A 27,429-nucleotide genomic window follows, 5' to 3' on the forward strand; every position below is an offset into this window, starting at 1 on the left:
CAGAATAAATACAAAATAGATAGAAGAACTGTAAGGCCCTAGAGTATACATAATCCCTGAAATAAAGATTTCCCAAGATAAAACAAATTTGATCTGTGTTTAAGTATTTGAGCAACTGCAAGATAAGGATGTAGTTTATTAGTGATTCGTCCCTGTCAGCCTCCCCCTCCCCAAAGCTACCAGTAAGATTTGTGTTTTGCCACTATAATGCTTAAAAACGAATGAAAGCTGTTTTAGATTGTGTCAGTCTCCTTTCTGTGCAGCGAGTGGAAATTCTCAGCCTGTGGGATGGAGAGAAGGCAGGCAGAGATGAATCAACAGTGACTCTGAATCCCACACCAGTCTGTTCTCCAAAATAAACAAATACTGGCACAGCTGATTTCAATTTCATCACTACCCGCTGGGGAGGGCAACCTTTCAAAATACAATCACTCACCCCGACCGGCAGCCTGCTTCTCCTTTGTACTCGAAAAGCCGAATATCCCAGGCCCGGCCGAGTTGCTGTTTCGGTGTTTCTCCACAACAGCAGCTCCAGTGAAACTCTGTCGGCCAATCGGAGACGGAGAAGGAGGGAAACTCCCCCCACTCCGACTCGCCCAGTCCGCCCTCCCGGTGGTGCTGAAAAGGACAGTGCCAAGTTCCCCAAAGGCTCAGTCGGGAGGGTGATGGCTTCCCAGCAAGGAGAAACCGGGGTCAGGCAGAGGAGGGAGGCTGATCCCGCGGCCGATCTCTCCGGCCCTTCGCGGTGGTTTACCTGGGACGAGATCGGGCTGCGCACTGGCCAGGGAGACCCGCCACAGGAGCGCTGGCTGGTGATTGACAGGAAAGTCTATGACGTCAGCCGGTTCTACAGGAGGCACCCAGGGGGTTCTCGGACCATCGCAAGCTTCGCAGGGCAGGACGCCACGGTAAGGCGCGTGGCAAGTTGTAATTAGTTTGGTCTTTTTTATTTGTAATCCCATTTTCCACTGTGCTCCTTGACTTTTATTACTAAAACTTGCAGATTTTCTGTATATTCAGTTTCAGGGTAGGGCTACCAGCATAATATAGGCTATTAATGTTTCTTTCTCCAATGTTAAAACCATGCCCATCATTTTTTAACCCAGCCCCCCTTAATATATATTCAGCATATAGGTTGAATATAAGGGTCAAATACACAGCTTTGTACCCCTTTGCTAACCTGGAGCCAATCTGTTTTATCATGTTCTGACTGTACTGTGGTTTCTTGACTTGTATGTAAGTTTCTCATGAGGACAACGAGATTCTGGAGTTCCCATTTTTCTGAGCACTTTTTAAAAGCCTTTTTATAATATATGAAGCACATATTGACTTCTTTTTGCTAGTCTTTGGCTTTCTCAGTTATTTACAAAGCATTCCATTTATTCTGCTCTGTTTCCCAAGTCTGAAGGATGGAGCCAAACAGCTGAACAAATCTTGCAAATCCCATTGTTAATTTAAATAGAAATGGGAGAAATAAAATAGGAATCCTATCTGCAGAATGGTGCAGTGAAATCAGCACACACACTCTCTCTTTCTCTTTTACATTCTCACACACATATTATTCCTGATATAGACTATGCTTTTAAGAAATAAAAAATAAAAAATAAGAAAAAGCAATGTAAATCTATGATCTGTAGGTTAGCTTTCCTTAGAATTGTTGGTAAAACATTGCAATTTCCTTGTTTTTACAGTTTCACCAAAACCAAAAGTGAAGATCAGAACAACAAAAAAAAAATCCTTCCAACTATATTTAAGTGTAGTTAAATCATAACCTGTTATTGTGGAAATTAAATAATCAATTTGTAAGTTTTTAATTAATCATACACAACTTTAACAAGGAGCCAGTAGTTCAGTCATGCAATACCATTCTGTCTGTCTTCCCTTCTGCAAAGAGAGAAACTGGATCTATATCACATGATTATTTGAAGATACACATATTTCTATACCTTTTTGGTCAGTTGGGAAAACCAGTATCTGGCCTCTGTTAATGCAGACTGCAAGCAGGAGCTCACAGTACCGTTTGGTTACTGTGATGCAAGCGCGTGATTTTTACAATAATGTTTTAAAAGCAACCCCATTAACACTTCTGGAAGCTGCAAAGGGATCTGAAGAAGGAGAATATCAAGAGACTGAAGATGGACAGATAGAGGAGAATGGTGCTGCGGGGATATAAATTATATATTCATATGGAGCCAGTTTGGTTCCAATTTCTAGCATCAGGCTAGAAATTGGGAGACTGTGGGTTCAAGTCCTGCCTTGTGCATGATCATAGGCTAGTCACTTTCTCTCTGAAAATCTTTGCAAAGAAAAGTGCAGAGACTTGTCCAGCAGTCCCTGAGAATTGGACATGATTGAAAAGAAGGAAAAAAAATCACTTTATCATTGTAAAAATAAGTTTGCATCCAGTCGCTATAACCTTTTCTACTTTGAAAGCAGATTAGCCTATTTTTTTTCTGTTACCTTTTACGTACTTTTTTTAAAAAAATAATTTTTATAAAGATTTTCAGTATGTTTGGAACATGGCTCAAGATCCCAAAACAAACAAACTAAATTGGAATTCCAGCAACAAAGTTTTATTTAAAAAGAAGCATTTGCAAAGGCTTGGTGAGCTGAAACACACACAGGAGTCCAGCCACACCTTAAAGAGCTGTTTGACACATTTTTATATCCTACTCCTGATGCAGATTCCCCCCTCCCCGATTGCACTCAGTGCCCCTTCCCTAATCATCCAATAAACTAATCCGGACTGTCTAAAACCACTATCCCCTCCCATGTTCCAGGAAGCCCCTTTGTGCACATCTTATCTATCGCCATCTAATTTTCTATTAACAAAGCTTGGCTCCTATAGTTATTTCTGTATTTCCTCTGCTTGCGCTTTCAGTTAGCCAGCAATTTTTCCTTTTCTTATTTGTATATAGTTAACTTGTCTGAGTTTATGACTTTCAGGTGGCTTCTCCTACAGACCTTTCGATTCATTAGAAATTTCTGATTAATAATCTACTCCTGTCAAGTACAAGAGTAAAATCAAATACAAATTAAACTCAGAAAAATAAAGAAGAGAAAGAATTGAAAAAAATGAAGTGTATAAAGGTTGAATCACAGCAACTAGACCAAACTTTGACCAGATGGTCATTGCTCAACTTCATGAACTTCAACATCAATTTCCTCAGTCAGAGTAAAAAATAGATTGGCAGTGAGACAGAGAGTCATTGGAATGTACCAACTCTTACCACACCAATTTCAGGGGTTTCAACCCAAAATAAGTTGCAATATGTATGTCAATGGAGACTCATCCAGGCCAAAGGTGTCTAAAGGTTAAATCATGGCAAATGGACCAAACTTTGTTAATCTGAGACATTAATCTGAGAGAGAGTCAAGATTCAACTGAAATTGATGTGGCAAGAGTTGGTACATTCCAATGAATGGAATGTACTGTCTGCCTACCTAATTTTTACTCTGATGAAGTTGCTTGGATGTCTCAGATTAACAAAGTTTGGTCCAGCTGCCATGATTCAACCTTTAGACACCTTTGGCCTAGATCAGACATGTCAAACACAAGGCCCGGGGGCCGGATCCGGCCCGCGAAGTGGTTTCATGTGGCCCGCAAAGCCATCCTGGAAACAGTGAGGGAACGGCCCCCACTGCCTTGGCCCTGGCCCAGAGACCCTCAGATCTGTCCCACTCCTGCCCAGGCCCCCATAGGCACCCTTGATGCAAACGATGTAGAGCTGGCCACGCCCACCCAGTAGGCCATATGCACTCTGGCCACGCCCACCCAGTAGGCCATGCCCACCCAGTAGGCCCCGCCCACCCTGGCCCCACCCACCCAGCCCCCTGAGGGCAACTGCAATGCTGATGCGGCCCTCAATGAAATTGAGTTTGACACCCCTGGCCTAGATGATTGAGTCATCATTGACATACATTAAAAAATGGAAAGAAAAAATAGAGAAACAAAAAGGAAAGAAGTAGAATAAATAAAAAGAAAAGAAATATATAAAAGAAGTGACTTCCAATCTTCAGTATGCCAAATTAAAAAAAATTGATAACTCATTACCTGCTATAAAGTTATAAATAAATATCTCTCCTTTCCCAAATCTATCTTTCTATATGTATAATGATCAATGATCAACTTTTCAGTCCTGGTGTCAGTAAAAAGCCCATAAAGAATTACCAGAGATTTTTTTAAAAAGCATGTCTTATTTTAATCAAACAGAACAACTTTATATTCCTTTCTTTTACTTCTAACAATTTTGATCTTTAATTCATTCAGATGTTATCTTTCTTGTTGTATCACAGAGGCTTCTTCAAGTCCTTAGCAGACCTCTTTTGTAGATCCACTGGACTCCAGATCATGATTTTGATTTATTTTTTGTATTTCCCCTTTATTTTTCAAAGCCTTAAGCAGTTTCTTCCATGTCTTTTGTTTATTTGGTCCACATATTATATATTTTTAAGTTTTATGTTCTTTAGGTTAACTTTTTATATCAGGAAGTTTCTTCATGGAAAGTGGGTGTATAATTATGCATGAATGAAATGTAAAAGATACTTACTATAAATGTCTTCAAAAAGAAGCACAGAGTTTTCTCAACTTTAAAATTAAATAACAAAAATTAATGCAGAACTAAGCAAATTGTGCATTTTCCACCTATAAATTAAAAAGAGAGAAGCAGGAATTCTATATGCAGAGTAAAGCAGTAAAACTGGTTTACTGTATATTGCTGATAAAACTATCTATAAATACTACTTTCTAGAAAGAATTAAACAAATAAAATAGGTGATTTGTACATTTTGCTGTCTTTGATCTTTTCTGCAATCACTGCAGTTTCTTTGTCATCTGTAACTCCATATGTTACTTAAAGCCAAAATAATTTTCTGAATAATTATAGTTTAGAATTAATCATAACCCTTCAGAGCCAATTCCTTAAACAATAGTGCAAGTGTCTCAATATCTTGGGTCAAACAACTCTTGCGGATTATTGTCTGTGATGCCTTGAACTGGAAAGAAGAAAGGTAAGAATCAAGTATAATCACTTAGCCTAAACATGTTTCTTCCAGGTTGCCTTTAAACTGGTTCTTTATTATAATATTTTTTTCTTTTCTCTCTCTTTTTTCTTTATGCTTTGGCTTTAGGATCCTTTCACAGCCTTTCATGTTGACAAGACTCTAGTAAGGAAGCACATGGCATCACTTTTGATTGGGGAATTGGCACCTGATCAGCCCAGCTTTGAACCTAGTAAAAATGTAAGTTTGGAGACAGAAAATTGAGGTAGTGGCTTATGGTGTTAAAATGCAAAGCCTTAAATATTATAAGGCTTGTCTCAAAGATCACTTTTGTCGTTAAAACTGATCTGATATTCTGCATTGCCCTTGTACTTCACCCGAATCTCTTGGCCTTTATAAAAACAGTAAAAGTCCATTTCCTTCAGCAGACTTTTAATTATGAAGTGATCTTAGTATCTGCCATTTCATTCCCTTCCACTCTCCACCACATTGCCCTGAAGCGCCACTTGAGCCTCCCCAAATACATCTGAAGGATATCTTCACTACCACTCACGCTCAGCTTCCTCTCATCTCCCTGTCTGCTTCCACTAAGCAAGTAGGACTCCACAGGTGTAAATAACACAGAGAGAACCATCTTTGCTTCTTTAGGCTCCACCTGAACTCAAATAACCCCACAAGATAAGGCTTCTGTCATCTCAACAAGTCATATCCAGGTAGTGTCCAATGTACACAGTTTTATCCTGTTCATGTTCCAGATGCAGAGCAAAGTCATTTCATGTCCCATCAGATGAACTTCCATCTGATTTTGCCAAAAAAGATCTAAGGTACCTTTTAAAATGCAGCTGGGCAATAAGATTGGGCAAGTAAACCCAGTTCTTTCAGGTTGCCTTCCTCAGCCTTCACCTAATCAATCCCAGCCTGTTTTCTCAAGATTATTAAGCAGGTGGTTGCAATGCAGCCTCAGAGAGACCGGAGAAAATGGTTTACCTGGATCCTTTTCAGTCAGGTTTCAGGCCTGGGCACAGCAATGAAACAGCACTGGTCATGCCTGTGGATGTCCTGTGGTGAGACTCCTGGCCAATGGGCGTCTACTGATGTAACCTGATGAAAGTCATTGAATGGGCAGCAATATAAATTGATTAAATTAATAAAGTAGGTAAATAGATACCAATAACAGTTCCATAAATATTTATTAATGAGAAATAATAATATTAATTCATGATCTATTAATTATATATTTTATAACAGTAATAAATACTATGTTTAACTGGAATACAGTACAAATGTACTATATAAATGAATTTAATGTGCAAATATATTACAATAAATATATAAATAAAAACAGCATTGAATAATGCAACACTCAGTGGTTTTGTTTAAACTAGCAACTCTCTGACTGCGTGAGCATTATAGGAATATATAAATTGGTGCCACCTTGTGGACACTCAATAAAGCTATTTATACCAAAGTGTGTGTGAGTTAGTTTTTCCATGTGCTTTATGCCAAGATTATTAAATCCAGGTAGACGTTGAGTAATTTCAAGTGTCCCAAACATGAGCTGTAAGTTGTCTAGCAGTCACTAAGAACAAAAATAATTTATTTATGCAACAATTTCATTTGCTTTCTTCCACATTTAATATTGTTAAAAGAATATTTATCAAATTTTGGGGTTGCATGGTTTTCTCTTCATTCCCCTGTAAAAAGTTTGGAAGGAAAAGGATAGTTTGGGGGGCAATTCCGCCAAGAATTCTTGATGTTAACTGTTGATGCCACTGGCTAATTATGCTGTATCCATAAAGTCAAAACTCCTGCAAATTTGCTGAATTTTGTTTCCATAGAAATTATTAGTAGAGGATTTTCGGGAGCTGCTGTCCACTGTTAAAAACATGGGACTCTTCAAGGCAAACCAATTCTTCTTTTTCCTGACCCTTCTGCATATTTTACTGCTGGATGCTGCTGGCTGGTTTGTGTTGTGGTATTTTGGGATATCTATAGTACCTTTTTTTTTGGCCACATTGTTGCTGACCTTTTCTCAGGTAATTTTCTTGGATTTATTTTTAGGCAAAATTGCATTTTCCATTAGATTGGCTTCCTACAGCAGAATGTCTTTCGGCCAAATTAAAATAATTTCTTTGTAAGGAAAATAACACATATTCAGTTGTCATGGGCCTTCAGAAAATTGCACTAAATTGTTTGCAGGAACAAGGGTTGAAGAAGACTAAGCAATTCATTTAGATAAAAAGCCACTTTTGTTTTGCCCAACAGATGACTCTGTAGAAAAGAAGGGTATTGGAGGCTTTTAAGAAGAGACTGAACAGCCATTTATCTGAAATGGCATAGGGTCTCTTGCTAGAGCAGGGGTTTGGATTAGAAGACCTGCAAGGTCCCTTCCAACTCTGTATTCTATGTTCTATGATGCCATGTTATCTTATATCTCAAATCTCCCATTCTGAAGGACAGCAGGTAATGAAACAAGAATAGAGCATTAAAAAGCAGCTATGTCTTCTCACTGTCTATCACAAAAATCACATAAGTTTGTCAAAGGTATTTGTTGCTATATTGTAGAATTGCTTTCCTATTTTTAATGTTTCTCTGGGTGGCTTCTTCTCTGATTGAATAAAAACAACAACAGCCAAGAATGAATGAATCTGTATTTTATCTATCCCAGCCATTCTTGCATAGCTATTACAAATATCATTGCATATAAGCTGTAGGAGTGACACAAAAGGTGGTCCTGTTGTGAATCACGCTTTCCTTTTAGTCTCAGGCAGGCTGGCTACAACATGATTTGGGACATCTTTCAGTCTTCAGCAATCCAAAATGGAACCACCTTTTTCAGGAATTTGTGATGTGCCATTTAAAGGTAAGTATGGTATATTATTCTTAGAATGTTCCACAGAATTGAAGGGAAGGAATAGGGAATATTGCAAATACACCTGAAAAAGTTTCATCAGTAAGTATCAAATGTGTTGTGTTATTTATAACAGATGTGTCAAATGGGGTTCCCATTTTCCCATTCCCACTCAAAGAACATAGAAAGCTCTCTAACATTAAATCAAACTATTTGTTCATCTATCTCATTACTAACTGCAGACAAGGAATGGAATTTCACTTGTAATAAACAATATGAATGTGCAAATTAACCGAGAGCCAATCCAAATTTAAGATCTGAAGGTGGCAAGACTTGATACATATAGGACAGTGGTTCCCAACTGTCCTGGCTCCACAGAGTGGCATTGGTAGCCAAGGTGGGGGGGAGGGAGGGGATGGTTTCACATGTGCAAACTAATCCCTGCATGCACAAACGAAGCTTTGCGAGCTCGCCCACCACTTACACAGCCCAGTTCCCAACAGGCCCTATTGGCCCATGGGTATTGGCCAATGGGTTGGGAAACTCTAGTATAGGAGATCTGAGATCAAAATCCATGTCAAATAAATTCAAGAAAGTTGTTTGTTTTTTTACTTGAATGGGAAAGCATCAAAATGCCTATAGTTGTTTCATTTGGGGTGCAGAATAAAATGAAAATAACAGAGATAGTAGATACCTTTGAGGACATTGGCACTGCAAAGTTTGAGATAAGTAGTTTAGTTTAGTTTAGTTTATTAATATTTCTATACCGCCCTTCTCCCGAAGGACTCAGGGCGGTGAACAGGGCAAGAATAAAATGCGAAGTTACAAATATTAAAAAAGATTAAATAGTTGCCCATTAAAAACAATTAATACAATACATTTATAAAAACCCCAAAAGTACAGCAATAAAAACCCCACCAATCCCCCATCAGGCCAGGCCGGCTTGTTCGAATAAAAATGTTTTTATTGAAAGGGTTCTATAGAATTTTGACATGCATTTTGAAACATTCCTCTTCTACTCTTTTAAGTCTGAAATAATAGGAGTGAAAAAGAGCAGCACAGTCTCTTAGTTCTCCAAAACAAAAAGTGTATAGAGCAGCCATACTGAAGTAAAAAAAGAAAACACTCTAGTCAAATTTAATAAACTAGAAAAAGCAGGTTATGTGCTATGGTGACAATGTTTTTTTTAAAGACAGTAGAATGTATGAGAAGCAGAGTCAGAGTTGGGGGAGCAGAGTCAAGAGAGGAATAATCCTGGAGTCATTATGTTCCCACAAGTAGCCCAACTCCAGCCCTTCTTGAAGTCCGCTAACTCTTACACAGTGACAATTTAGTCCGGACCATTAGTTGAATAGTTTGTGTATGGGAATGAGCAGTAAAGCAGCTTCACTGGAATTTAATGTGTAGTCCTGATTCTTTGCGTGTGACAGTTTCCATCCAATTTTTCCATATCATCATCTTTCTCCTCATTTTTAAAGATGGCTTTCCCCATAAGGTCAATTTGGCATGGGAAAAACAGACAGTTTTTTAAAGTAGACATTCCATTCCATAACTTTCTAAATAATGTAATTGTTTTCAGAGGTATCAGAGCTTGAGTATATTTAGATCTTAATAATGTCCATCCAACCAAAGGTGCTTTATGTGTATATTCCAAGGTTGCCCAAATTGGAAAATTAACCCCAATTGTTAGCTTTCAGGATTTAATGCTTGACAATATGTAAGCATGATAGTTCCAGATTCTAAAAACTGAATCCTCTCTCATTAATTGGAAATTGGCCTTTCTGTAAAGAGATTCTCAGAATCAAAGAACTCCATCAAAATTTTCTAAAGAAGGAATGTATTTTCTGAAAATATTTTCCAGATTTTTAAACTGGAACTTGTCTTAGAATACAAATTAATCTTGGAATAACATACATTTTGAGAGCATTCACCTTTCTCCCAAAGGGTAAGGTTTAATGACACCCATCTATTGATATCTGAAGAAATATCCCTCTCCCAATAATAATAATAATAATAATAATAATAATAATAATAATAATAATAATAATAATAATAATAATAATAATTAGTTGGAAGGGATCTTGAAGGTCATCTAGTCCAACCCCCTGCTCAGGCAGGAAACCCTATACCATTTCAGTCAAAAGGCTGGCCAGTCTCTTCTTAAAAACTTCCAGAGTTGGAACATTCACAGCTTCTGGAGGCAGGTTGTTCCACTGGTTAGTTGTTCTGTCAGGAAGTTTCTCCTTAGTTCTAGGTTGCTTCTCTCCTTGACTAGTTTCCATCCGTTGCTTCTTGTCCTGTCTTCAGGAGCTTTGGAGAATAGCTTGAGTCCCTCCTCTTTGTGGCAGCCCCTGAGATATTGGAACACTGTTATCATGTCACCCCTCGTCCTTCTCTTCATTAAACTAGACATACCCAATTCCAATTATTTATATTACTTGTTGTATCCTTTCTTCTTCTTGTGCCATATCCGTTATCAAATTTTGGCAATCATGTTGGCAATCCTACTGTTATCAGCAGCTGCACGAAAAAGTGCTGCTGAGTTTTGTCCAAACCAGTCCCTTAGATTTTGAAGCCATGATGTTCCTCTTCTGCCTGGACCTTGTTTGCCTTCAATCTTTCCCTGGAGGATTAAATTATTTTTCTGACTGTCACATCACATGTCCGAAATATTCTAACTTTCATTTTTTAATTGTTTCGATGATTTCCCTTGGCTTTCCCAGGCAGCTTATCACCTCCTCATTTCTGATCTTGTCAACTCAGCTTATATGTAACAGTTGCCTGTAAACGCACATTTCAAATGCTTTGAGTCTCTTCAGGTGGCCTTCTGTCAGAGACCAACTCTCTACTCCATAGAACAGGATAAAAAAAAATATAACATCGGACAAGCCTGATTTTCAATCTTAGGCTTATGTCATGACTGCAGAAGACCTTTTTCATTTTGAAGAATGTTGTTCGAGCTTTCTTTATCCTTGTCTTTACTTCAATGGTCATGTCCCAGCTTTCATGTAAATTAGAACCGAGGTGCGTGATCCTCTCAACTTTTTCTAATTGTATTCCTTCCAAATTTATTGGATTGTTTGCTGACGACCATGATCTTGGTTTTTGAGGTGTTAAGCTTCAAACCATATTTGTATCCCTTGGTATATATATTTAATTGATTTGGAATATGGAATTGATATTTAGCTGATGGGTAACCCAATTTTCATCTATTGGAATCAGTTCTGATTTGGACAAGTTAATAGAATATTCTGCTATTTTGCCTCAATACTAAAACAACAGTATGAGGTTTGGAAATAAACAAAAGAATGTGGGCATTTGTATTCAACTGAGTTATATAAGAGCCTTGGTGGCGCAGTGGGCTAATGCCTCCTTAAGTAACACCAGCTGCCTGCAATTAGTGCAGGTTCGCATCCCACCAGGCTCAAGGTTGACTCAGCCTTCCATCCTTCCGAGGTAGGTAAAATGAGGACCCAGATTGTTGGGGGCAATTAAGCTGACTTTGTAATAATGCCGCTTGGGGTGTGTGTGAAAGCCCTAATAAGCAGGCATATACATAGAATGAAGGCTACTGCTAAGCTTGTAAGCCGCCCTGAGTCTTCGGAGAAGGGCGGGATATAAATGGAATTAAAATAAAAATAAAATAAATATAGTACTCCATAGATAATTCTATGTTGTCTAATAGCAGATGCAAAAAGTTATTAAATATTAATAAATTGATTATTAAATATTAATTGAAATATTAATGTAGATATTAAAAAGCAAGGGTGAAAGTGTTTAGTTTCTCTAAATAATGGAGAAGTGGGAGAAAATATGTCATTAAATCTTACTTTAGATGTAGATATAATATCTTAATGCATTTTATGAATTCCAAGGGATTTTCAAATCTATTTAATACAATAAATATGTATTGTTTGTGTAGTTTATCAAAAGCTTTTGAGCATTTAACAGTGAGATTGCAAGTTGATTTTTGTTTTAAGTCTATTATATCTATAACTAATCCTATATTATCTGCTGCATGCCTAGTTTTTATTAATCTTGCTTGATCATTTTTAATAACAATTTGTAATCTATTTGCCAACACTGCTATTAAAATCTTTGTATCAACATTAGCAATGAAATCAGATGAGAATTAGCATACCAGGTGTTATCTTCACCTGCTTTTGCTACAACTGTAAGATAAGCCTGATTAAATCCCAGTGATAAAATTCCCTGATCAATAAGCTTGATTAAATGCCAGTGATAAATAAGGAAGAAAAATACAGGACACAAATCTAACAGGGACACAAATCTACAGTTGAGTCAAAGAAGAATGATAAAATGGCATGGAGGCAAGGAAGAGCAAGATTCATTAAAAGCAAGACAGAGCGGAATAAAGTTAGTCCTCAATTTTGTATTCTGTTTTCCCCCCCAGACAAATCTCTCTAAATACACAAACAGCAGAGCAGCACATCTTCCAGTGCTTTGATAGACAGGGTTTGAAAAGGTGATAAAACTCCTCTGCCACCTACTTAAAGTTAATATCAGAGAGGTCAGTACAGTACTCAAATTCCCCCGGGTTTGTCCATACATGCAATGAATGCTTGAGATTCTTCAAAGCTGGAAAGTGCATTTAATCTTCAAACTGTTTTGAACCTCTCCAAGATAACTCAGAGTCAGCTGATTCAACCTCTCAAATTTATTTGAAAATCTGATTCAAAGGTTCAATGGACTCTCCTCTATAATATATTGCCTATACAAAGCAGAATACTGCTGTAGTAAATAGTCAAGTAATCTTTTAAAAGTGCCTGAATGCTTTCTTTCACTCTTCCTCTACAGGGACTTTCAGCTAATTGGTGGTCTTTGCACCATTCCCAGCATCATGCTAAACCCAACTGTTTCCAGAAGGACCCAGACATTTCATTTCATCCTGTTATTCTGTCATTAGGGGAACCTCTTTCTTTGGAGGTAAGAAGCAACAGATTTTACTGAACTCTGGCCTTTCAGATCAGAACAGAAACTGTTTAGCTACTCCATTGTCAATGTTTAGAGTTGAACACAGTATATGTATTGTGGATGTATTATTTATATTTATTGGCACTGTCTGATAAAACAGATCTCATAGAGAAAATAGATTAGTAGGGCTGGACAAAATGATTGCCCAAGGTGGCCACAACAAAAGTGTATTTCCATATATGGCCCCCTCTTTTCTAAGGCTGAAAGAAAGTGACTGATCAAGGTCACCCAGTTGGCTTTGTCCAAGGCATGGGTGTCAAACTCACCATGTCATGTGATGTGTTGTGACATATCCCGACTCTTTTTGCATTGCCAGAAATGGGGTAGGTGCGGCTTCAGTATGATGAAATCAGCCCGCGGGCTGGCAGTTTAACACCCCTGGTCTAAGGAGAGACCAGAACTTAAAATCTTGCAATTTCTAGCCTGATGCCTTAACTGCTACACCAAACTGGTTCTCTTGTTGTAATTCATAGCTATAGGTAAATTTTATGAATTGGACTACTGGGTGAATTGTCTCTCTGGATTGACTTTATAAGTGTGTATTCTGAGGAAAGCAGCAAGCTTTTATAGCCATGAGTGCAATCCTAAGAAGGTGTGTTAGGGAAGCAAAGTAGCAGATTGTCTGCTTGCCCAAACCCCTGGCAGCTCAGGTAGGATAGATAGAACATTGTGGGTGATATGGAGGCTAAACATCTATGTTTATTCATGTTTCCTCCTTCTTTGGTTAATGTTATGAATTGGGCTGACTAATTATGTGTGAATTATGTCAATGGATTATTTCAGATTTGATAAGCATACTGTATTTTGCCTTGGTTCTTTCTTAAAACAGAAAATATAGAATTACTTATGCCTCACAAGCAGAAATAGAAAAAGTTTTATCTCTGAAGGTTGGGGATGTGGCAGTCAGTAAAAATCTCAAAATGAAGAAGCTGTCTCTTTAGATGAGATTCTGGGTTCCCTTTTTGTTGTTAATTTTTGACCTCTTGATACCGTTGACCATGGTATTCTTCTGGAGCTGCTTCAGGGGTTGGGAGGGAGGGGTGCTTGTGCTATACAGTACTGGTTCACTTTCTTCCTCCGTGGCTGCTCTCAGTTGGTGTTGATAGGAGGTGAGAGATCCAGGCCTTGCGGGGTTCTGCAGGGCTCAATACTCTCTCTGCTCCTATTTAACATTTACATGAAGCCATTGGGTGAGATCATCCATCACCATGGACTGAGATATCATCAGTATGCTGATGATACTCAGCTGTATATCTCAGCCCAGTGGCGTAGCGTGGGTTGTCAGCACCCGGGGCGGGGCAAGGCAACCGGAAGCGGAAATAGAGGGGCGGGCGGGCGGTGACATCACGGCACTGCTGAAAAGACGCGCCCCGCAGCGGCGTAGACTTTCCAAGAAGAGTCGCGCGCATGCGGGATGCTTCCGGGTCCCTCTCGAGGGCGGCTGGGCGGGGCTCCGACCTGCAAGAGCCGCTGCATTCAAGCTCGCACGTGAGCCCCGCTAAATAAAGCCACGCATGCGCACGAAGCTAGGCCGGCCGGCCAGCGGGTCCGTCTTCGCTCGGCCAAACCTGCCAGGGCGCCTGCGGGGCGCTTGCGGTTGGCCTGAGCCTGGGCGGAGAGTTGGCCACTTCTATTTATTTTATTCAGTTTATGTGGCCGCCCATCTCACCTGCCGGACTCATTTCGCTTTGCAAGAAAGAGCAGCTCGAGAGCGGAGCCAAGCCAACTCTGTGCAGCCCTTGGGGCTCCCTGAGCAGCTCAGTGCGAGCGCGCCCCCCCCAGATGTTGCGCCCGGTGCGGCCGGCCCCCCCTGCACCCCCCACGCTACGCTACTGTCTCAGCCTGTGGTGGGTTAAGTGATGCCATGACCTCCGTCTCGCAGTGCCTGAAGGCTGTTAGGGGCTGGATGGGGAGCAGCGGGTTGAAACTGAACCCTGGCAAGATCGAGTGGCTCTGGGTTTGGGGCCCATGGAGAATTGCTATCTTTGATCTTGGATGGGGTGGCACTGCCCCAAACAGACCCTGTGCATAATCTGAGAGTACTCCTGGACTCGCGGCTCCTGCTTGAAGAGCAGGTGGCAGCCATGGCCAGGAGGGCCTTTGCACAACTGTGGATTGTGCACCAGTTATGCCCTTTCCTGGACCAACAATCCCTACTCATGATCACTCATCCATTAGTCACCTCCCATCTTGGCTATTGTAACGTGCTCTATGTGGGGCTGTCCCTGAAGAGCATCCGGAAACTCCAATTGATACAAAATGCAGCAGCCCACATGGTTTTGTTCAGACCTCGGTGTACACATATGACACCCCTCCTCAGTGGTGAGATTCAAATAATTTAACAATCGGTTCTCTCCCCTAATGACCATTTTAAGTATAAGAAAATGATATACAGTGCTGAAAGGTAGTTTATTACTTCATGCAGTTAATACTTAAATAAGAACAAAAAAGAGGTACAGAAAACTAGATTATGTTATAAGAAAGCATTTTAAAATATTAATGAAAAATATTAAATAATACCTGACAAAAACAATAAAAATGTTATTTAAGATATTTTCATATTGTTTTTTGATTGACATCCTCACTTGCAATTTTCTTTGCTTTTATCCGAGCAACATCAGCTGTGTGATTTATCCTTAACCATCCATGCACCCCCACTCCAACACTTTTTTGGAAGGTGCTGAAGACCTGGTTCTGTCAGTGGGCCTGGGGAACCCAGAGCGGGATAGAGCCTAGCAAATGGCTACCGGTAGTTTAATGTATGTTGTCGCTGGGGTGGGGGGTTATTATATTATTTTATTATTTTTCCGCCTGTTATTTTATTTTTATAGGGTGTTTTTCTATTTATGTAAGCTGCTTTGAGTCACCATATGCGAGTAGGCGACAATACAGTACATGTTTTCTAAATAAAAAAATAATTCACCTCTACTGACACCGGTCAGCACATTCATTGTGCCAGCGATAGGATGGTGTGGGTGAAGAGCTGATATTGGGACAATGGAGCACTTTGAACTCAGAAGATCCAGGGTCATCAGTATTGCTTTCCTTTGGGGCCTTTTACTAATGGAAAGATTAGTAAAATTTATCTAGTGTTTCTGCTACCAAAAGGGATCTCTTCCTCTCCTGGCTAAAAAAAATATCTAAGGTTAAGAATGCTGTTTTCCGTATTTATATTGTAGGACTTAGTTCAAAAGCTACCTCACTCTGCCATGAGTTTCTGCATCTGGAAACTTTGAAAATAAAGTGTCAATGCTGCTAACATCGGATGTTCTTGCTTTGGCAACAGATGGAAATGCAGCCATTTTCTCTATTGCTTTTAGAATTAGTCAATGCTGGGAAGGGGAATAGGGATGAGAGTCCAGTAGTCATAACAATAATAACAGCCATGGGAACCCAAGGACATTGGGCCCAGAGCTGATAGTGTTTTGGCGGGCTGGAGAGCTGGGGAGAAAGCCCGCACTTCAAGCTAATTGGGGAATGTGAGTTATGACTGTTTATTGGAGGAAAGAATTGTACTTTGTTACTTTGTATCAAGGGGAGGGGAATTTAGTTTTTGGTTTCAACTATGTAGTGCTGATACTTTGTTTCTCGAATAAAAGATTCTTTAAGGTAAACAATGCCTTGAAGTTCTTTTGAAGAGTTTCATCTGTCAGAACCATGACATTAAGACTGCAATCTACTCTAACTACCACAATTACAGTCTATTATTGTGACAGTTGTGTGCATCTCACTTTTCTTCCCTTTTTCTTGCCTGAGTATTTATTTTACAGAGCAGCTGAAAAAGATGTTATAAAAATGGAGCCTTAAAGTGTAATTATCTAGTGAAGGATATTTGTTTTTTCATGACTTTCTTTCTTTTACAGTTGGGTTTGCAGAAAAAGAAATACATGCCTTATAACTATCAGCACAAATATTTTTTCTTCAGTGAGTATCTGATTTTCCCCCTACCTCTAGCTAAGTGTAAATGAAGTTTTTTGTGTAAAAAAACAACTTTCACAAAAAAGCTGTGTATCATCTTTGGACTCTATCTTTTCCACCATGAGCTCCTGGACAGATTATAATGCCCAGCCCAGTGCAGATTAATAACAACTCTTATTACGTATTAGTAATAAGTGTCTATGGCAATTCTCAGCCATTCAGCTTTTTGGTGCTTTTACAAGAGGCAACTGGACTTTGTTTTTCCCTGAAGACATTTCGCTTCTCACCCAAGAAGCTTTTTCCATTCTGACTGAATGGTGGAGAATGGAAGAATTTATATCCTTTGCAGTCTTATTAGTAATAAGATAAAGAGAAGGAGAAGGAGGAGGAGGAGGAGGGGGAGAACAAGAGCAGTGGCAGCAACTGCAGAACATTGCAGAGGATGAGGAGGAATTCTTTTCTTTCTCAGAGCAAACAGACACCCCTGTACATTTAAGGTGGATGGAGGCGTCCTGATTCCAAGTCCACGTCTTCAAAAGCAGGCTACGCCTAAACAGTGCAAAGAGAGCCGGAGAGGCTACTGCACTTTCTCTTGCAACTGCTCAATTATTTGGTGCTCTAACAGGACCATCCATAATCAAATTAGAGTGGAAGAAAATTGCCATGGAAGAGAGACTGGAAAATAATGCAAATAATGCTTAACCAGCAGTTGCTTTTCTTTTTGAAACTACTTTATTCATAAGAGCATCAATGGTGCCTGCTGGATCCCACCTCTGGCCCAACAAGTTCAGGAGGCCATTCTCACAATGACCTACCAAGGAAACCCACTGGTCTCCCTTCAGACAGGCAGACTGCCATCCAGGCTAATAGCCATTGATTCGCATGACTTCCATGAATTGGTCCAACCCGTTTTTTGAAGCCAACCAAGCTAGTGGCCACCACCAATAACTGCTTACAGAAGTTCAGAGGAGACCTCTGTCATACGATTTTTTTTTACCTGTCTCCAATTAAATTGACTCTTCAGTCTGAGTCTCAAGAACCACAAAAGCCCTGGACTCTGAACAGTGGTTTTTTTTTTGAAAAAAATAAATAAATCCCTATAAGGGTTAGGGAGATATTTTATTTTGAAATAAACCCAAGATATAAAAGTGAAATGTGAAACTTACAAGTTTATCTGTGTGTTTCTATTGCCTCTACTTTATATTTAATTCTATTGCTGTTTCTATATTGTTACATTAATTACAGTTATAATGATTGCAAATATCATACTCTATTACTAGACTCGATAGTAATATTATATAACAATGTTTTCTTCTTACAAACATTGTTCTCCCTTAATTCCTCTCTCTGGAATTTCTTCTCCTTTTTTTCTTCTCTGCTATTGGCCAGCAACTAGAGCACTTGCAACTTTTCTTATTGTGCCTCTATGCTTCTTTTCCTCTGGACTATTAACCCCTCCCCACCTTTGAAGGAAAATGAACTTTTATTCAGCTAGCTCCAATAGAAGAGAATATTTGTAGCTCAGGGTGGAACTATGGTGATCTCCAAGGTCGGTAGTTTCCTTGCAGACATTTCATTACCCAGCTAGGTAACATCATCAGTGCTAGAAGGTAATGGGGTTTGCTCTCTTTATATATACTAGTGGCTTGTTTTAGGTTTTATATTGTAAGTCACCCAGAGTTGTGTTTTACAAGATGGGCAGTTTTACAAGATGTCTGTTATAAATTGAATACATAAACACTTGAAAGCAGGTCTCACTGGATTTACCAGGGCTTTCTTCTAAATAAACCTGAAGAGATTAAGATAGTATTGTCCACTTATCACCAGGAATAACAGAGCTTCATTTAGTTCATTCAAGTGTATTTTAGTCAATTGGTTCTAATAGAGCCAACACAAATAGTTTGAGTGGCAAAATTCAGGCAGTGTCTGCCATGTACAAGTTTTGGGGTTTTATTTATTTATTTATTATAAATTTTATTGGTTTTTATAGGGTTAGGGATAAAATGGGGTCAGGATTGGGATTGAGGTTTGGGTTAGGGTTGGGATTAGTGTTGGGGTTGGGGTTAGGGAAGTGATGGTGAACCTTTTAGAGCCCGAGTGCCCAAACTGCAACCCAAAACCCACTTATTTATTGCAAAGTGCCAGGGGTGCATCAGCATTAGGGTGCCCTCGGGGGGGGGCAGGGAGGTCCCTCTGAGTGCCGTCTCTGGCACGCAAAAATCAGGGGTGCAAAAATGGGCCACTGTGCTGCAAGGCGCTGATACAAAGCGCTGCACCATGCAAGAACAGGGCAGGGCTAGTGAGTATCATGTAGGCACTAGCCCAGCCCCATTTGCAGTGAGTGCATGCTCGTGGCCTCGTGCACGCACGTATGCAAAATGCTTCCTCCTCCCTTTTCTTCCACTCCACCAATTGACAGTGGTTGGTTACCTCTGCTCTACCACCTCTACTGAAGCTTGCTAGTCAGCTGCTTCGCCTCCTTTGTGCTGGGCGGGGCTCCTGTTCTGGGCAGTGGTGGCGGCCTGATGGACCTGCTGCTGCTGGCAGTGGCGTGTGTGCCAACAGAGAGGGCTCTGAGTGCCATCTCTGGCATGCATGCCACAGGTTCGCCACCACTGGGTTAGGGTTTCCCCAAGGAACATTTTCAACATTTAGCAAACAGTATATTGTCTGGGTACATGTATTTAACTAACAGTAATAGATATGGTTAACTATCATAAACAATATTGATTAATCACTCAGTAGGCTAATTCTTAGTAATATATATTCAGGATTGCATATCACATTCCTTTCTCGCTGACTCATTTTTCTAGCCATTGGTAAAAATTATCCCATGTTCTAAAGTATACTAAGTCTTCTTTCTCTTTAATCTCTAAAGTCAATCTATCCATTTCTGTGCACTATAGAATTTTCTTAATTAGTACTTCTTCAGTTGGTAAGTTTTCATTTTTCCAATATTGGGCAATATTGCTGCTGTTAATACAGTATTAAATATCTACAATCTTTCTTGTACTTGGCTCCTATTATTCCTAACAAAAGCAATTCTGGTTTGAAGTCTGTTTGATTTTTAGTCATCTTCTCCAACAATAGATGTATTTTAGCCCAAACCCTTTTTGCTTTAAGGCATGTCCACCAGATGTGGTAATAAGTACCTGGCCTTTGTTTGCATTTCCAACAATTGTTAGAAGTATTTTAAAACATTTTCGCTAATCTCACTGGTGTCATATCCCATCTGTAAAACATTTTGTATAAGTTTTCTTTATATGGCACTGCTTTAGTTAATTTAATATTTCTTTCCCATAATTTTTGCCACTCCTCTAATTCTATATTATATCCGAAATTCTTTCCCCATATTATCATCGTTTCTTTTACTTGTTCTTCCTCCATCTTTAACAGAAATCTATAGTTTCTTGATCAACTTTTCATCTGTTTTTAACTGTATCTGTTCAAATTCTGTCTGTTCTTTATAAAATCCTGTTGTTTTTACATCTTTTTCATATCTCTTTTGAATTTGTTCTTATGTCTTGTCTATCTTTCAATTTTCCTTCATTATCCAAAATGTCTTTATATGTCACAACTTTGTCATAGTTAATTAAGTCTGGATAAGCAAAAGCTTCCATTGTTGAAAGCCATTCAGGTATCTTAATATAATTTTTTTCTTTTATTTTTTCCCATTCTAAAAGAAGTGCATTCCTCATAAAATGGTTTTGAAAGTATATGTGTATTTTGTTCTTTCCGTACCACAGAAAGGCATGCCAACCAATTTGTAGGTCATGCCCCTCTAGGCACAATAGTTTTTTTATTTCTAAGCATTATCCATTCTTTAAGCCATGTTAAAATAGTTGCTTGGTAGTATGACCTCCAGTCTGGGAGTCCAAATTCTCCACTGTCTTTTACTTCTTGTAGCATTTTCACTTTAATTCTCACTTTTTCCCCTTGCCAGATAAATTTCAGTATTATTATGTTCAGTTCATCAAAAAAGGCTTTTCCCAGCCTTACAGGAATCGTTTGAAATAAAAAAAGTATTTTTGGTAGGGTCTTCATTTCCACTGTTGCTATTCTCCCCAACATTGACAGTTGAAGGTTTTTCCACTTTTCCAAATCCAATTTTGTTTTAGCAGTCTTATGTAGTTATCTTCTTTTACTGTTACACATCTTGCTGTTAGATAAATTCCCAAGTACTTAACTTTTTTTAACTATTTGAAGATTTGTTCTTTTGTTAGTTGTTTTTTTTTGTTTTTCTGTTAATTTTTTTCTCAGCACTTTAGTCTTTTCTCTATTTATTGTCAGGCCTGCCACTTCTCCAAATTATTCTATTTTGTCTAGACGTTTAGTGCTTGTTTCCAATGGAACTTCCAGTATAAAAACCAAGTCATCTGCGAATGCTTGTAATTTGTATTTTTCATCTTTTATCTCCAGTCCTTTAATTTCTGTATCTTGTCTAATGTTTCCATTCAATACTTCCAGCATTAATATAAATAGTAATGGAGATAATGGACATCCCTGTCTTGTGCCTTTTTTAATATTGAAGTTTTCTGTATAGTCTCCATTTACAATTATTTTGGCAGTCTGTTTGCAATAAATTGTTTGGATTGTATTTATAAAGTTTTTTCCAAAGTCTATTTCTGTAAGCTGCTGAAACATAAATTGCCAGTTTACGTTGTCAAATGCTTTTTGGGGTTTGATTTATTTTTGATGATGAAAATCTCAAGTACAATTATAATATTTCCCAAATGTTAAATACAAAACATTTGAGGAGTGTGGTTGATGCTTCCTTTATGTTTAGAAAAGACATGTAAATGGCTATATGCATTTTGTTTCCTTCTACAGCACTGCCACTGATTGTTGTGCCAACTTTCCAAGTTTACTCATTGTACTTTATACTCCAGCGCAAACTCTGGAGGGTGAGTACACAAATAATCCCTACTAAATATTAAAATACTGAGACACCCCTCCCCAGGTCATGGTACATTTCTAGGTTTAGAATTTTATTTCCTTAAGAGGATATTAAGACTATTTTTAAGAGCATATAAAAATTGGCATAGGAATATTGTTAATAGGAAAGTCAATGCCACCCAATTCTAAAGCATTTCCAGATGAACTATTGCTAGCTTTCAAAAGGCTTTTTATGAAGAAGGCATTAGAGTTTTTTCTAAGGAAACAAACATGTAGAAGGTATAATGGGGAAAGTTGGAGGCATAGAGTTGTACAATGACATCAGTTGAACTAAGAATGTACAAGAATTACAATCCAGTTTTCTCAAGTAGTGATTTTAAGGGCTTTGATTCAGGAATTGTTTATAGTAGGTTGAACACAAACAAATGAAGTTATGGTTCATCTTTCTCTTTAAAAAGATTTAAAGGGATTGGAAATGGGGTTGGACTTATCTTTTTCTAATTGAAAAGATGGCAGAAGAGACTTTTGCAGCTTTATCTAACATAGGGATCTGCCGTGCACTATTGTCAAGCACTCTAAATAAAAATGGCTGAAGTTTTGTGGGATAATCAAAGCTAACAAAATCTCTACATTCACATCTGATATCACATAAACAGATCAGTTACTGAAAATAACTGAGCTCAAACAGATCCACATACACACCAACATTGGTGTTTACAATCACACATGGTCTCTTGTATTGATAATCACTATATAGAAAGCTTGTCTTCCCTGATTAATTTAAAAAAACTCTTATAACAACATGCAAAGAAACTTCTCTCCTCCATCACTTTCTGGAATGATGTGAGCTCAAAATATTGTACTTTTTTTTAAAAACAAGCATACTCAATCTTGTCTAGTGAATTTTTCTGTGAGTCTTTTCAACCCATTAAATCTGTCAATCCATTAAAAAAGCAGCCAGGGTAGAAAATGGATCTGTCTAAGAGGCAGTAAACAGAGCAGAGTTCCCAGAAGATAAACATCTGAAACTCATTACGATTCCATGTAGGGTGCCTACTTGGAGCAAGGGAAGATGCTATTCTAATGTCTGTTCCTTTTCTTCTCTTCTGCAGGAAATGGCATGGACTGTGACCTATTTTATCCGATTCTTTATTGCCTTCAACCCCATATTGGGATTCAAGGGTGCTTTGGGATACCTCTTTCTTTTGAAGTACTGTTCATCATATGTACTATTTTCTTTGTGTTTCACCATTCCTTCACAGACCCTGACTATTCACTAGATTATCCTTCCCCAGCCTTGCCCACTTCCATATGTGTGGGTTTCAGTTCTACCATTGGCAATAATGGCTTTGTTGGCCAGGCAATTCTGGGAGTTGATACCCAGGCTGTGGAAGGCTAATCTGAACTTACTCCAAAAAGTCCCCCTCTTTTTTAGGACACCCAAACTCATTTTCTTCCTGTTGAAGATTGGTGCACATGGAAATAATTTCATGATTTGAAAAACTGGGCACAAGAGCATACTGAAGATTTTAAGTAGAGGAAAGATATACAGGCCTGCAAAATAGTACAAAATGTTATGAAAATAAAAACACTGAAGGAGAAGAAGTGATTTAGAAAATAGTAGCCATAATTTCAATAGTGTCATAATGGTGATGCTGTAATGGATAAACTACGTCCAACGGATGTTATTGAAGAAATGTCACTTTTAGAACAAATTTTGACAAGATGGAGATGGTATTGAAACTGGATTTACAAGTGGTAGACCAAAAGAATTAGTTAGAAAAGGATGTTTCTCTGGATCTTCAAAAGAAACGTGTTGAGGTTTTACAATTTAAAAATGAAATGCAAATGACAAACCAACTGGAATTTAATAAAAGTCTTGTTAAAGCCTTGAAGAACTGATACAAAAAAGAAATGAAGAGAGATAAAATCTTATGGCAATATATGAATGAGCTAAAGATTAAGTAAAAGAAAGGAGTATAAAGTTGGCTCATTTGATCATTCTTGATAAGATAAGTTACTATTTCTTACTATCTTTTTTGGATTCTCTGCTGACACAAGATGGAAAAGGATGTTTTATGGATTTGTTTAGAGATAAGATATGGGATGAACAGATAAATGTTTAGAACTTTACAGAGGGTGAAGAGTTACTATTTTTTATATACTTATTGTGATGAAGTTTGGAAGCTTTTATATGCTTCTTTTCTCTTGATTATATGCTTACTTTTCTTTCTTTTTTCCTTTCACTTTTACTCCTCTCCATTCCCTTTTATTATTTGAGTTTATATTGTCATTTAGAAATGACAAAGAACATTGTGAGGGGCTGGAGGGAATAGCAACAACAACCTCACCAATTTGCCTTCCTCTCAGAGGATCATATGTTGTCCATTTGCCATTATATATCTATCTGGGATCTATCCAAGCCATTCTATAGTGACCATTCTGGATCAGTTTCCATGGTATTTGATCAACCTTCCAAATATGTCCACTGACTCAGAAAGATTGAGGCTCCTGATCTTTGGTTTGAATATGTTGTTGGAGTATGTGTGTGTGTGTGTTTCAGTTGGACAGGTATTGACTTCCACAGAAAGGCATAAGTAGGTTTAGCAAATGACTTGCATTCTAAACCTAACGAACAAACCAATAAATTGTCCCACTGTTCTATTTAATGGTTAATTTGTGTAGATATAGTTTCACTTCCTGACTTTGCCTGTCTCTGTCTCTCAGTGTTCTTGAGAGTATCCTATTTACATGGATATCGCAGATGAGTCATATTCCTATGCACATTGATCACGATAAAAACATGGATTGGTTCTCTACACAGGTAAGAGAGATCTCAAAGATAAAATTGATGGCTGCACATGATTAAACTTTAATCTTAAAGTTACACTTGTCTGTAATTTTATCATATGACAATAATTCACAGATCCATAATAATCCAATTACCACAGCATCAACTATAATCTGCATAGGTGAAAACTGAATTCCTTTTTGGAAGTTATTTTTACTTATTTTCCTATCATAGAAAAATTTGAAGTGTGTTTAAAAATACCATGTCTTTTCTTACAGGTTATGATTGCCCTCACTTTTGTTCGGACTTTATAAACATGGAAATGAGATGAGCAGAATAAATAACTTTTTTGGGGTCATTTTAAGATAATAGCACCAAAGAGAAACCGGCCAGTGCAGAAATCATTTCACTCTTTTCCATTCCCAGCATCAGGTTTTCATCAAGATCAGGACATTCTTTTTAAAAAAGGAGGCTTTTGAGTTCGAATCTTACCAGACAACCTGGTTCAGTCTGGAATAAGTAAAGAGAAGATTTAAAAGTAACTGTTGAAAAGAAATGTTTCACAAAATGAAAAATAAACATATTAGTAGAATTACACTTTAATTCTCCATGTTTTCAAAACTGTACAGTGGGGCCTATCAGATTTGATATCAAATGAGTATTTAAACTAATATAATTTAAGCTTTCCAAAATTCAATATATTTATCTAGAAATACAAATTATATACCGATATATACATACAAACATACATGAATATGAATCATGGACATTTGCCTGAAAATTGTTCTTCCTTCATTCACAGTATGTCTGGACTAAAACCTCTCTTTCTCTCTTCTCCCAGCTTCAGGCAACATGCAATGTGAATCAATCGTTTTTCAATGACTGGTTTACGGGGCACCTGAATTTTCAAATTGAGCACCAGTGAGTACAGATTTAGGGCAATGAGAAAGATTTTAAGGTATCCGTGAGAAACTGCTTCATAGTTCATATAAAACAAAAAGATAGTAAAGGGATCATAATTCTCTGCCTTCCTTTCTGCCTATAGTCTCTTCCCTACGATGCCTCGGCACAACTTTTGGAAGGTGACTCCTTTGGTGAAATCCATGTGTGCCAAACATGGTATTGAATATCAATCAAAATCCCTCTTCAGTGGCTTTGCTGACATTGTGCAGTAAGTATCAGACTGCAAAGACTATCAGCTCAGAAGAATATTTGGGCATCTAGGAAACATTCAGTATACATATAAAGGTTAGCCAAACAGCAAATTAAATGAAGAATCTGCATGGTTTTGCTCTTAAGGACATGAGAAAGGCGAACTTGCAATGATACAGGCATATACATAAGTGTGAAGATGTCAACTGAACACTAAGTCCATTGGGTAGAGGCTTCAAAAGTGATCTGCTGTGCAAAGCATTAAACTGTTAATGAGAATAAAGATGTAGATCCTTTAAGAAAAAACAAGTCTAATGTCAGAAAGAGAGAAATGCTAATCATTAAGCATGTGCTCTATCAAATGCTTCTTTCATAAAATTAGTTATAATTAAAAATTAGTTATCAGTTAACATCAAAGAGCCTTTCATATGTGGTAGCTCTCAACAATACTTGGGTGATCTTGAAAAAAGATAAGCAGCATCTAAGTTGGTAGTATTTTGATAGAAGCCATCAAGAAAAAGGTGTAAGCTAGACCAGGGGTCCCTAACTCCCTTTCTATGGACTGCACTTGGTTGGAGCATGCCAGCAACCAGGCTGCACAAACAAGCAAAGCTCCATCCACGAGATGCAGTAGAATGTGAAACCACACCCATCCACAGAAAAAACTTTTCACCATGGAACCAATCCCTGGTGCCCAAAAGGTTAGGGGCAGCTGAGCTAGACTGTAAAGTTGCAAAATAACAAAAAAAAAAACAAAAACCACCTTCTAGAAACAGGCAATGGCAAACTATTTCCATATGGCTAGCATGAAAATTACATGCCCAGCTGGTCTCTTGAAGATGGGCAGAGTCTGCCTTCTCCCTATCACCATGACCTTTCAGTTTGGGTGCTTGGATAAAGTACTACTTTATGATAATGATATATAAGTGCATAAAGCATCAATGCAAACTAGACATAACTGTGAAGTCACATCAAATACCTAAAAGAAGATGTAGGAATCACGGAGAGATTTTTGTGCTTCTCAATCTGTCCTCAATGTATTGTACTCGTTCTGAATTCAATCCTCTGCTTGAATCAGAAGCATGATTTTTCTGAATAGGTCTTAATTCTCATAGCAATAAAGCAGGACTTACTTTCTGTTTTTTACAGTTCCTTGAAGGCTGCAGGTGAAATCTGGTTCAAAACGTATCATCTTGAACAGAAAACACAAAATCCTAAAGTCTGCCTTCAAGAAGGGAAGAAGGGTGAAGAGACACAATAGATGTGAGATGGACCTGACAGTGTTTGGGCACAGAAAACCTAAAGTAATTTGTGGAGGAAACAGAATGCTTGGAGAGACTTTTGGCCTCAGCTTAACCTTTAATATGTTTCTTAATGAATATAAGCACCCCAAGTGACACTTTTTTTTCCTTTTCTGCTTCTGGATCTTGGATGCATCATAAATAAAGATGTAGGAAAGTTTCTCAAAAATTTTCATTGAATTGCTTTGTTGCTACTTTTACACTTGATCTCAGTTTTGCTACGGTCATGAAAATAAATGTAACAGCTGTTGTAGTGGATTCTGGATTATGATATGAGATTAAACTGGATCAGCAGATACAAAGTGCAGCTAAGATACCAATCCCTATTTCTTCTACTTTTTTTTTTAGCATTTGTTGATTCCATATTATTTACCTGATGTTTCTCTCACCCAGAGCTTCCAATACTGGTAGAAATCTAGTAATTCATCCAAATTCATTAATAAAAAGAGAAATGAGAAACTATCTTGCACTACTAAACAAATACTATCACCAAGATGACCATGCACGTCTATATTTCTGTGCTT

The 27,429-nt window shown here is 38.2% G+C and overlaps 1 protein-coding gene across 1 annotated transcript; it reads left to right on the top strand.

Moving 5' to 3' along the window:
• The first annotated feature begins 660 nt into the window (after window positions 1-660).
• LOC308661015 (acyl-CoA (8-3)-desaturase-like) lies at window positions 661-27,163 on the top strand. Its single transcript, XM_081315699.1, has 12 exons — window positions 661-908; window positions 5,131-5,241; window positions 6,840-7,037; window positions 7,763-7,864; window positions 12,671-12,799; window positions 16,711-16,771; window positions 21,596-21,669; window positions 22,774-22,871; window positions 24,389-24,485; window positions 25,294-25,373; window positions 25,498-25,623; window positions 26,754-27,163. Exons 1-12 carry the CDS (start codon window positions 666-668, stop codon window positions 26,863-26,865), a joined length of 1,431 nt encoding a protein of 476 aa, XP_081171825.1. The 5' UTR covers window positions 661-665; the 3' UTR covers window positions 26,866-27,163.
• The last annotated feature ends 266 nt before the right edge of the window (window positions 27,164-27,429 follow it).

The sequence above is a fragment of the Vipera berus genome, assembly GCF_964194415.1.
Source record: "Vipera berus genome assembly, chromosome: 1".
Classification (NCBI taxonomy): Eukaryota; Metazoa; Chordata; class Lepidosauria; order Squamata; family Viperidae; genus Vipera; species Vipera berus.

Bases quoted from the DNA above. Each gene is read 5' to 3' on its own strand.
- LOC308661015 (XM_081315699.1), top strand. From the start codon at position 666: ATGGCTTCCCAGCAAGGAGAAACCGGGGTCAGGCAGAGGAGGGAGGCT. The intron at 16,772-21,595 runs GTGAGTATCTGA...TTCCTTCTACAG, and splicing joins GCACAAATATTTTTTCTTCA to CACTGCCACTGATTGTTGTG. The intron at 22,872-24,388 runs GTACTGTTCATC...TCTGTCTCTCAG, and splicing joins GGATACCTCTTTCTTTTGAA to TGTTCTTGAGAGTATCCTAT.